The sequence below is a fragment of the Ictidomys tridecemlineatus genome, chromosome 8, assembly GCF_052094955.1.
Source record: "Ictidomys tridecemlineatus isolate mIctTri1 chromosome 8, mIctTri1.hap1, whole genome shotgun sequence".
Classification (NCBI taxonomy): Eukaryota; Metazoa; Chordata; class Mammalia; order Rodentia; family Sciuridae; genus Ictidomys; species Ictidomys tridecemlineatus.
In genome coordinates, this window is record NC_135484.1 from 147,093,189 (window position 1) to 147,105,297 (window position 12,109).

Consider the following 12,109-nt stretch of genomic DNA (forward strand, 5'->3'; position numbering starts at 1 on the left):
ACCCTGTTCCCACTGACTAGATGGCTGCAGAAAGGAAGGGACATTTGTGGTGACTCTGGTATATCAGAAGCCTTTGCAGAAAGGGACTGGGGAGAAATACTGCAGAAACCTGTGTGAGGCGTGCGTGGCTGTTGGGTCCCTTACATAGGGCGCTCGGGACACAGGTCAGAGCCTGTGGGCCCTGAGCTAGATGTTGGGGTATCATGGGGGCTCATCAGCTGAGAGGGGTCTGAGTCCTCCTAGAAGGTTGCGAAGATGACCCAAGGCTTCCCAGAGCCTGTTTGGGGAGGTGATTGTGGAAGCAAGGCAGAAGGTGGCAGGAGATTACAATCCGTGTTGGCCCAGCGTCCCCATCTGTAAAGTGGGTATTCCAGTTTCTGTTGTCACACTTGCTGGGGTAGGGGTGTGACATGGCCCCTGATGTGCCCAAGGCAGTCATCTACGTATATTTGCTGTTTCTCAGTGTTTTTTCCTTTTCCACAGAGGGAGTGGGGACAAAGATGATTAGATCTGAGATGTGGGTAGCCTCACATAAAAGACCCTGTGACTACGCTGCAGGTAATAGAAGGCTCAAGGCTCACCGAGGAGTTTCCTCTGAAGATGGTCGTTGGCCTTTGGCAAGGAGCACATATTTTGATTTATTACTGGCCTTGGGTATCGAGGAGGAGAATTATAAATAGGGCACATGCAAAAGTCTGGGGTGATTTTGAGGTCACAGAAATAAAGGGGATTAACCTGCTAGAAAGCAATTAAGCAATCTCCCAGTGGCAAGGAGCACTATGGCGCTAATAATGAACTTCCCTGAGCAAAATGGGAATACTTCACATTACACATGCTCTTCAGGGAGGAAGGTACTGTGTCAGGGTGATACACAACTCTCCCGATTGTCCCCTCTGCAGAGTGTGGCATCTTAATTTCTGAGAAATGCAACAACGAGGTGGAGTGGCCACCATGCCCTCTGCTTTCTCTGCCTCAAGCCACCTTCTCTGCTTGGTTTCTCCCAGTGTCTCGGTTCTGCTGAGCAAGGGACTGATTCGCCAGGATAGTTCATCAGCTAGTAATGAAGAAACATGAAACCTTGGGATTCTTGATGCGAGGAGGGGAAGGATGGATCTCTTTTAATTGCTCTGTGACCTTGATCAGCAGAGGCGCCAAGACGTTTGGCTCTGAGGATGGGCCCTGTTCCAGGCCAGCTGCCTCTGCCCAGGCCTGCTCTCCTGGAAGGTCGAGCAGGCGCCCTTCCCCACCAGGGGCTGCTGGTGCAGATCTGTCATGCTGCTTGAAGTCCTCTCTGGCCCCCTGTGCACAGAGGTGTCCTTTAGTAGCCTTTTGAAATCCCTTGAGAGAAGGTAGATGGGGAAAACCTTTGCTGGCTATGAGGGGTTCATTCCCTGGATGGCAGAAAAGTCCCAGGTGTCCTCATCCTGCAGGAAACACGGCCTGAGTGTTCAGTGTGTGGGGAAGCTGCCCTTGGCCTCCCAGGTCACATTCAGACTTGGGTGGCCTATAGAGACTGGTGGTGGGTGAATTTTCTTTTCTACGCTGTGTCAATTCAAGATGATACTCAATAGCTAGAAAGGATGTGGGTGGTGTCTGTCCTGGCTGGGCTGTGATGTGATCCGTGAGCTTCCATTAAGGGAACCATACACTGCCTGACATCAGATTGAAGGTGTGCTTGTAAAACTGTTAAGCCACTGGGTGGTGGATATTGGGAAGGAGTGTTCCAGGTTTCAGTGACTGTTGTGGGAGGTAACTGGTGCCCATCATAATCTCCGTGCTGATTCCCTTGTGCCTGGGGTCTTGCAGACATAACATGTGCCCTGACAGGGGAGATTACCTGTTTGGGGGATCAGAGAGACATATCCGTGTGCCTGTGGATTTAGGCCAGTGCCAAGGTGACCTCATGACCAGGAAGTTGTTACTTGATCCCTCATTTTTCTTTGGAAAAGACTTTTATGTGACCGACCTGTTGTCAGGTGTCCTGGCGCTCTGGTGTTTTCTAATCAGTGAATTGGCTTTGCATGTCCTGGTTCCTGGCCACATAGCCTGCTTACTTTCATTTGGGAAAGGAGGTAGGGGGTATGCTGCCTTTCCCTTCACCACACAGCATGAGGCCTCACAGCCACAAGCTGTTTGACACCTGTGGGAGTTGCTCAGGGGCTTTCATACTCACAGCTTTGCAGCTTTTGGGGTCCTGACACGTGATTGGTCTGAGGACATACATCACCTGCGTTTTGCATGCAGAAAACCGAATATTCCTGGCATGGAAGTGACTGTTGGCATGAATCCTTCATCTTAAGAGTTGTGGATTCTGTGAGGTGCTTTTCAATAGTGGGCTTTTTTTCCCTTGTATTTGCATATTAAAGGGAAGACCGGTTCCAGGATGAGCATGATTTGCAGGCAGCCCCTCCTTCAGTAAGAAGGGGGGCTCCCTTTGTGAGTGGCCTTCAGTGTGGAGGACTATTACCCCAAAGCCTGCTGCACATTTGGCTCTTGGTGTCTGGGTGACTTGAAATGAACACTTTAGTTTTACCACATTTTCAATGTCTTCAGGAAAAGTCATAGCTGTGACTTTTGTTGATATAATGGAGCTAAATCTTTTAAGACTCGAATGTGAACACTTAAGGAAAATAAGAGCACATGGAGGATCTGGGCAAGACAGGTAATTTGAGGATAGTATGTGTGTATTCAGGCGATGCTTGGAAAACCCTTTTGTGAATTCTTCCCTTGGAAGTTGTAGAGGCTGACTTGGAAGGGTGGCCATCCAGCATGCTGTTGCTGCCCCATGGTGTCTCTATGTGTGTGAATGGACTTGTGGTCTTTGGATCAGTGGACTAAGGTAGCTGTACTCGCTGATTTGTATCACTTATCCTGATAGGATGGAACCCCCGCCTCCTGCTCAGAAAATCGGGATAACTCTCCCTCTTGCCCCCCACATCAGTCCCTACCAGTTCTGTCTTGAGTTTTGCATTTTAAATTTAATCTGAAAATAGGGGCTGATTGCTTTTCATTCTCTTTGTGGATCCTCAGGTGGACTGTTGAGGAACTGCAGCTCACTGGGCCTGTCCCCATGTTAATTGGGTCAAATACTGGAATTTGACTTTCCAGCTAAATGACTGTATTCAAGGGAATCCCTTTAGGATCTTTCCAAAACAGAGTTGAGCTATGTTTGGCTTGTTAAGATTAAGAGCTGGTCGAGGGATGGAAGATAATGGGAAGGAGGGTTTGTCTGTGTACATAATTCATGGAGAAGAATCCAACTTTATAGAAACCAAAGCCCAAATTAGAGAAAGCAAGCTTTTGGATTAAAACGATTTCTGTTGTGGTTGTAACATGCCACAGTTTGATTTTTGTCCAGATGAAAACATTTGGTTTGCATTTCAGTAAATATTGTGGAGACATTGCCAGCTAATTCTGAAAAGTAATGAAATACGGCTTTGGCAAAGCGCAGATGCGTGCTGTACTCCTGATTTCTCTTATCTGATCCAAGTTCAGATTTTTTTTCACATTTGCTAATGCACTTGAATAATCGCGGGAGAAAATATGCTTGTGATTTTAATAGGAAACTGTGTCTATCATCACTGAGTATAAAATACGCTGTCCTGTGTCACACACACCCCTACCCCCCTTTTACCGGCTAAAACATTCGCCTTCCATTGATTGCTTCTTAAAACTGTAGAGCTTGTACAGGAGAGAGATGATTCGATTCCATGGGATAAGTCAGTCTGTCTTATAACCTTGATGTCATGGAGGGGGTTGTGTCTTAACATGGAGAGTCTGCCCTGAGAATGGAGGGATGTGGGGGTGCCTGGGCCCCTCTCGAGACTCCCTTGTTTACCAATCTTGCTGGTGTTTTGCCACAGTGGGTTGGTGATCCTTCCATGACGGTCCCTTTTCTGAAGGTGTTTTCTGGTTGTGAACCCCTGACTCCTGCTTCTCCTCGCTATTGGCTGTTGTCCCGCAGGTTCAGTCTCCCTGCCCCAGGTGCTTCCTACAGCAAGCTTTTCAAAAGACTGTCTCGTGTGATGTTGGAGGACTGGAGTTTCTTTAATAAAATTCCCAGTTATGAAGCCAACCCCATGTGCCAGCCTCTGCAAGTGGTACAAGAAAGATTAAAGGTTACTTAGTTTTGCATCGAGCCTGCAGCACTGTGCTCCTGGAGGACTCCCACTCACCCCTTCATACTGCGGAGCATGGGAAGATTGATTTCCCCCAGTACCAAGTGGCCAGACCAAGGCTCTGCCCCGAGGGTTTGAAATACCCTTTCCTTCCTGTTGTGTTTGTACCCCGTCCCCCTCTGCACTCAGCTGTGAGTTGATCAAGCCTGTTCCTAGGTGGGGAGGAACTTTTCTGTAGTAAGTGGTTTGAAGATGCTTTTCCCTTCTGTGTTTCTGGGGTGGTTGAGCCGTTTGCTGGGATTGTGCTGCAGTGGTCGCTGTTCTTCCCTCGCCTTGATCGTTTTCATCTTGGTGCGCAACGTGCAAGTTAGCTTTTCGCCACTGTGACCAGGATGCTGAGGAAGAAAGATTAATTTTGGCTCATGGTTTCAGAGGACTCGATGCAGTCCGTACTTGGCCGCTCACTGGAGATGGCCAGGACGCAGAGACAGGAGCTGAACCCTCCCAGTGCATGGCTTCCTCAGCTGGGTCCACCTCCCCGTCGACCGTTCAGCTGTCACCAATGAGTACATATGATGAGCTAATCCCAGACAGTGTCGGGACTCCTGGGATTTAGTCACTGCCCCAAGCCCCACCTCTGAACCTGGCTGCATTGGGACCGTGATTTACACACACACGGGCTTTGGGCAGGTGTTCCAGACCCAAAGCTGGGCGTGTAAGAAGAGATGATCTTGCTGATTCTGCCCTGACAAAGCGAGAGGCTTGTACTTCTTTTGGCTGGAGCTGTGACTTCTTATAACCTGGAGTGCTCGTTGGCCTCTGTCCCTTTGCAGACGGACATGCCAGTGGGATTCCTAGAGGGATTTCCAACAGCAGCCTGGTGGCACAGTGTGGAGTCGGTCTTTTGTTCCTGTGGGGCATTAACAAGGTTGGTGAGGTGCAGAGGAGGCCCAGCCTGGTTCTGGACGGCTGCCTTCTGGGACAGGTGCTCATTGTTCTCGAATCCCTGTGTTACATGGGCAGCAGTGGACTGGCAGTGGCATCTTGGAGAAGGACACTTGACGAACAGGTCCTCTCCAGCTCAGAGGGGCCGTGTTGCCTTGGTACTTGTCAGGCAGCCGTGCGCGGAGGCCCTCCCCGAGTGGTGAGCACATTCCTCCTCCTCTCAGGAGGCTGTGTGTGGCCCGACTGGGTTTTGCACCTCTAGGTCCAGGCCAACGTTTTCATCTGAGTAGTCAGAATCACCTGTTAGGTTGAAGGCAGTCCGCTTTATCCCTGGTGTGCCCATGCGTAGAGGAGATCCTGTGCTTTGGCATCTCTGACTGGATGGTCACATTGCTTGGTACAAAAGCCTTTGGTTTGAGAGCAAGTTCCAAGGAGGTGCCACTCCTCCCCAAGGTCCTCTGCTTCCTGTCCTACATTCTCTCACCTGCTAAGAAGATGCAAAAACAGATTCATTCATAAGATTGGCTGTGTTCCCCTGGTTTTGAAGAAGTTACTGTGTGTAGGAAAGGTTTGGTTATGGGTTAAGTGTCCCCCAAAGACTCCTGTGATGAGAGGCTTGGACTCCAGGGTTGTGGATTGATTAGGAAGTGAACTTTAAAGCTGTGGCCAAGTGGGAGGTCTGTAAGTAGGTCTTGGTGGGGACCCTGTCCCTGGAAGGATTTAAGTAGTCCCTGTGGACCTGTTGGTAGCTCATGGAGAGAGTTGTTATAAAAGGAGCAATCCTGTCCCATTGGACACTGAGTCTTGACTTCCCAGCGGGGTTTTTCTGTGTGCCCCTTGCCCAAACCTGTGCCCGCACATATGGTTTGAACTTTGAACTTTGAACTTCCAAAACTGTGCAGGAAATAACACCCCCTTTCTTGTAAGTAGTCTGTCAGGTATTTTGTCACAGTAATCAAAAGCTGACTAATGCATACTTCTTTTAGGACAGCAGCAGTGTTCTTTGGGATACAGAATTGACGTTCGCCTCATTCTCTGAGCATCTTGCATATAAGGAAAGTGAATTGCTGCGTGCTGCTTTTGTAGGGTTTGAGTTAGGAAGTTAATTCCTTGCATGTTTTTTACATGCTTCATGTGGACTTCTACCTGATTCTCTTTGAATCAGATTTTGCTGTCCTGTCTTCACATCCCTCCCTGAGAGCCTCAGTTGCCTTTTCTGCTGGCGGGAGAGGAGGCTGTCCTCGGCACATCGCCTGGCTCTGCCGGGCTCAGCAAATGTTACTACAGGACCAGCATGCAGCCCTGCTGTGCTGACACCCCGTCCTTCTCACTGTGCCACATGCTGGGTAGGAAGGCTGCTCTCAAAAGAAATGTAGAAGCCCCCGAGTTTGCAGATGAGGGGAATTTGTGTACAAGTGGCCAGAGCTGCCAAGTCGGATGTGTGGTCTAGGGTTGCCACGGAACACGCAGTATTTTATTTGGCATGTGTATTTGTGGTGTGCTGGAATGACGTGGATCTATAACAAAATAATGTGGCTGTGGAGGGACCCTGTACCCACCTGAGAATGGCCATTCCTGAGAGGAAACCCCCAAGAGGAAGCCAGGAAGTGTGGGGTCTTCTTTTCCCTGGCCAGTCTTGCACTAATTATAAAACTGTTTAGGATGAGAATATATACTTTGTACAGGTGAAACTGTAACTAGGTATTTTCTTCAGATTATTTTGGTGGGGGGCGGATACTAGGAATTGAACCAGAGCCACTGAACCACATCTCCAGCCCTTTGTATTTGGAGAAAGGCTCTCAGTAAGTTTCTTGCTGAGTTGCTAGGTTGGCCTCAAAACTTGCAATCCTTCTGTCTCCGCCCCCTCCATTGGGATTGTAGGCTTGTGATTTACAGGCCCAGCTGTAAATTCTTAACTCTTTATTTACTGTCTTACTTTTGTTTGATTAAAAGTTTCCTCTCAAGTCTAGGTCAGGTTTAGGAACTTCTCTGGAGAACCTGATTCTGAGTGGAAATGATACAGGGGAGAGACGAGCACAGAGAAGCCCGGGGACGAGCTGCAGTTCTGTCACGTGCCGGGGTCGTATTTCCGGCTGTCTCGGCCTGGGGATGTGTGTCCTGGTGGTTGGTGGGAAGCTGCAGCAGAAGGGAGGATGGCACGGGTGTCAGTCTGCATCTCTGGGGTATGCGTTTTAGGTTTGCCATGCTAGGTCCCTGGAGCTACTCATTCATCCTGTCTCCTTGTTAAAGGGCGTGCCGTCTCCACGCTGGACGGGTGGTTTTCACCATCAGATGTGAAGTTTGGGAAGGAGGGCACCTGGCTACTTGTATTTATCTGATGTTGCGGAGCGTTAGCTCACGCACAGGCGCGTTGGGCAAGAGGAGAGATTTAGCCTACACGCTCAGTCCCTGAGGGCAGCTGTCCCAGGAACAACTGAGAGAAGACTGAAGATTACCTTTGGATTTTAGCAGTCTCTAGCCTACAGAGTGTACCTGTGACCCAAGTGACCTCCTTCTGAAGTGTCCTTCTGATGAGGAAGAACTGTCTTGCACTTCTGTATGATAAGGACCTTGTTCTGGTGCTGTGCCCCCCAAAGTACAGAAATGATAGCACTGGAGGTGGGGCCATTAAGATGCGAGAGAGGGAGAGTGCGTCAATGTCTTTGAGGAGAATGTTTTCTTCTTAAATCCAGCACTTTCTAGCACTGTGCAGGAATTTATTTTAATAATTTTACATCCCATTAGCCTAATCATATCAGTGTAGCTTTTAAGTGCATTAGGGTCTTGGAGAATCTGCAACTCTCTTTCCCTCAGCATGAATACCAGACAGCGATGTTTATAGAAGCAAACAAGCCGGGAACTGGTGGTGTGGCTGAGGGGTGGAGCACTTGCCTAGCATGTGCAAGGCCCTGGTTCCATCCCCTGCCCTGCAGTGAATGAATGTTAAATTCTGTTTTTATTACTTCCTTCTCTGATTGTCTTTTCTTTCATTTTAAAAGTCTAGTAAGTTAAATGCATATTGCAGACTAGTCTCTTTCTTAGCAGGAGGTTTTTTTTTTTAATTGTTAAAAGGTCATAGATGAAGTTAAATTTTTCTGGAGAATATTTGAAAATTTCAAGTGGCAGTTGTATGAATAGGTTCATTGGCAGGAGTTGGGTTCGTAGCTCTGCAAGTCCTCCGTTGGGGTCTCCTTCTGGAAGGGGTGAACATCAAGGCTAGTTTTTAAACCTCTTGCACATCTCGTCTTTCCTTACCCACCAGGTTCTCCCGCGCTGCCCAACAGTATGGTTTATTTTGGAAGCTCTCAGGATGAGGAGGACGTCGAGGAGGAAGATGACGAGACAGAAGACGTTAAAACAGCCACCAACAATGCTTCATCTTCATGCCAGTCAACCCCCAGGAAAGGAAAAACCCACAAGCACGTTCACAATGGGCATGGTAGGTCCTCCCCGAGGATGGGGTGAGGGGGAGAGAGCTGGATGAGCTCATGCCCAGGTGGCAGCAGAGCCAGCTCTGGGTGCTTCACCACGCGCCCAACTCTTCATGGGCAAAGAGGCCACTTGCACAGCAGAGCGGTCTCAGGTGGGCTAGAGCATGCATGGAGATGAGGGTACACTTCCTGTGCTTTGGAGGCCCGAGCTGTAGGCAGGACGGCGCGTGTCTCCAGGGGGATGGTCACAAGATTTTGCGAGAGCTTTGGTGATGAGCTGCTGTGACTCCAGCAGGTGGCTGTAGTGTAGAAATCCCTTCTGTGAAATGGAGAAGACGCACCTTATGACGCAGAACCATCTCCCCTCGAGTGTTGGAGGTCTTGGGAAAGGGAGATAAAGGGCAAGAGTAGGAGTCTGGCTGCCAGAGATGGGCAGCTCCAGGTCACAGGCTGGCCGGGGAAGGGCTGGTGGCCTTCCTGCTCTGGAAATCTGAGGTGGTCTTGGTGATGAGGATTTGCTAACTGGACAGACTTGAGGAGGTAGGGTACGGAGGTCGTGATTTCGGGCAGTTTCCTGGCCAGTACCAGGAACTGAATATAGGTGGCTTGGGAGGCTAAATACAGTTCCATCCTTCAGGGACGGGATTCATTCTGAGAAATGCATGTTAGGTGACACTGCTTAGTGAGGATCAGACCTGCCTGCCACAGCTGTCCCTTGGCAGAGGTGCAGTCAAGGCCAGGTGTGCGAGGTTGCTGCTAGCAGGACTGTCATACACCTTTATCTTACAGTAAGATTTGGAAAGTGGACGATGTTTGCAAACAATGGCACAGCCCGTAGTCACTCCACCATCACCCTCTTTCTAATTGTACGTGCTGACGTTTGTGTGAACCACACATCAGTCAGGTGGGTCAGAAACATCACCACAGATGTCCCACATGTGCTATAGTGTCATGTGCAGAGTGGCAGTGATGTCACCTTGAGGTCCCTTCTTGTCTGAAATGCTCTTGTGAGGAACGCAGCTGTCTGAACAGGAAGGGGTGTGTGTGGAGTGACTGCAGAGGTGGCCTTGAGACCTGGTGCAGAAGAGCCCAGAGGAGAGGGAAGCCAGGAGGTGGCAGCTGGGGGTGACGGGCTGCTTCTTGCTGTGGTCTGGTCTGCTGCGCTGGACGCCCCTCGTCCAGGATGCCTGGGAGGCCCTCTCTGCTGCCAGCAAGTTAAGCAACGTCCCGCTGTCCCTTCAGTGTGGTGCCCTCAGGTCCTCCTGCCTGTGTGAACTGGGGCGGGTGTTCCGGGTGGGCGTGGCTCACACCAGCGCCACCCTGTGCCTGCACCCATCATCAGGCTCTTTTGTCCACTCACTAAGATTCGTCTGTCCCCCTTCCTGCTTGGGACTGTATTAGGTGGCATATAGACGTAGCAGAGTCCTTGTTAAGGACTTGGAGTTTAATTGGGGCGATGGGGCTAACGGAAACAGAACAGTCCTGGCATACAGATGCAGGTGTGAGATGAACTTTCCAGGGACTTCCGAAGAGCAGCATGAGGCTGAGGCAGGAGGGTCACGGTTTGAGGCCAGCCTCAGCAGCTCAGTGGGACCCTGTCTCGATGTAAAATTTGAAGGAGACTGGGGGTGTAGCCCAGTGGTGGAGGGCCTGCCTCACAAAGCTCCTGGGCTTGATCCCCAGTAAACCAAGAAATCCGACCACCACCCAACCAACACACCCCAGAGAACAAAGAACAGAGCATGAGAAGTTCGGGCCCTGTGAGGGGGGGCTGTGGCCCCTGCAGTGGTGGGCCTTGGGGTCAAGAGGGTCCACAGGCCCTCAGGCTGGAGGAAGGATTCACTGTGGCTGAGTTCAGATGTGGAGATAAGGTGAGCTAGGCCAAGTTCAGACACCTGGCAGCAGAATGTAGTTTGAAATCAAAGGAAAAATGATCCTCGTTGGAGGGATCCATCCAGGGAGAGCCCATGAGAACGTGAACTTGAACATGCAGCACTACAGCGCTTCCCAGAGACCCAGAGAGAGAGGACGGTGTCATCGTCACATGGAGGGAATGTATTTGCCATGTGCAGGATCCGATCGATGGCCTGCTGGACACGCCGGGCCTTTCGCCCTTCTGTGATTGGGCAGGTGTGCTCGTCGTCCTGCCGATGGTGACGTTCGTCCCATGTGTCCTCGCACACTTGGGCTGCATTTCCAACTTCCCAGCTCGTCTGAGCTTGGGTCACTGGCGATTTCCCCATAGGTTCAACCTATGATGTGATGGACAGTTTTTCAGGTGCACGGGTCTTTGGTTCTCTTTCCACAGCAGCTTCAGGGTGACCAGGTGGAGGGGGCACGTTGCAGGGTGTGTGTGCAGGGCAAGGACAGCAGCCTGCCTTGGCCACTGCCTTTGTCATGGGAGCCGAGCAGAAGTGTGTCCCTCTGTCTGCATCTCTGGGCGTCTGTGTTTGTGTGCACACACACAAAGCTCATTTTTGAAAATGCTTTGAGATTTTTACATGGAAAACAATACTGTCTTATTTCACAGCCCATGGCAGCTGGCACCCCTGCCTGGAGCGTTTGCTGGAGGGGGTCCTTGGTGGGCCACCCTCCAGGCCTCTTCTGTTTTGACCTTATCTAACCGGTGCTCAGCCGCAGCCTCAGAGAGTTCCCTTTGGCTCACCTGCAGCCTGGTCATGGAACCCTGTCCCTGTGGAACCCAAGGGAGCTTCAGGAAGGGGGAGGTAGGGTGCAGGTCCAGCCCAGGTGCTCTGCCCTCTGATGGATTTCTTCCTGAAACCAGGCCTTGCTGCTCCAGTGCTGTTTCCCACAGCCCTGCCTCTCACCCATGGGGGCCTGCCCGCTCCCGGCTCAGCACCCCTTCCCAGATCAGTCATTGTTGGTGGTCGATGCAAGCATTTCTCTGCTTTATGAAATGGCCCATCTGTCTCATGGCTGTGTCGTCACCCAGGGCGGCAGCGTGCAGTCAAGAATCAGGGTTTTGGAATGCCTCCCGTGCCCTCTGGGCTGCGAACGCCTGAACAGTGTGTCCTTGGGTGAGGTGGACCCTGTGCTGTGATGGCAGTCGCTGTTCCCACATCTGGCAGACAGTGACCCAAAGCCCGCTCCACAGATTGCTGACCAGGATGCACAGCTCTCTGAGGTCTCTGGTTATCCCTCTGTCCCCTAGCTTTAATGTCCTTGGAAGCTGAACAGTAGCAAGCCATGGGCTGGCCCTTTCTTGGAAGCCAGTGGAGGAGCAGGTGGGTTGGCAGCAGCTCAGACACACCCAGGCTGTGTGGCATGCTCCTCCAGCTCCAGGTGAGCCAGGGAGGCAGTGGCTTGCGGAGTGGAGGTCGGCTCTGGAACTGCAGCAGAGCGCCGAGCTCTCGGGCCCTGCTAGGCTGAGCTGCCTCACCCTGTGAATTCTGCACCCGCTTCCCTGTCAGGATGGTAGGTGACAAAGCAGGTCCTAGTGACTCCTGGAAGCATGTCCCCAGCAAGAGGGTCTGGTTGAATGTAAGGATGCATTCTAGAGACCTCTCAGTAGCAAAGGGAAGTGTTGCCTTTAGAGCCCGCCACCCGGCCTTGTGAAGCTGTGGTCTTGAACGTTGCCCATTCAGCTGCAGAACG

The 12,109-nt window shown here is 51.0% G+C and overlaps 1 protein-coding gene across 2 annotated transcripts in view; it reads left to right on the forward strand.

Moving 5' to 3' along the window:
- The window catches only part of Jarid2 (jumonji and AT-rich interaction domain containing 2), a 220,444-nt gene that overhangs the window by 166,365 nt on the left and 41,970 nt on the right, over positions 1–12,109 (forward strand). For both annotated transcript variants that reach the window (XM_078020561.1, XM_078020562.1), the window contains one exon: positions 8,326–8,502. In XM_078020561.1, coding sequence (XP_077876687.1) covers positions 8,326–8,502 — 177 coding nt within the window. The remainder of the gene's footprint in view (positions 1–8,325; positions 8,503–12,109) is intronic.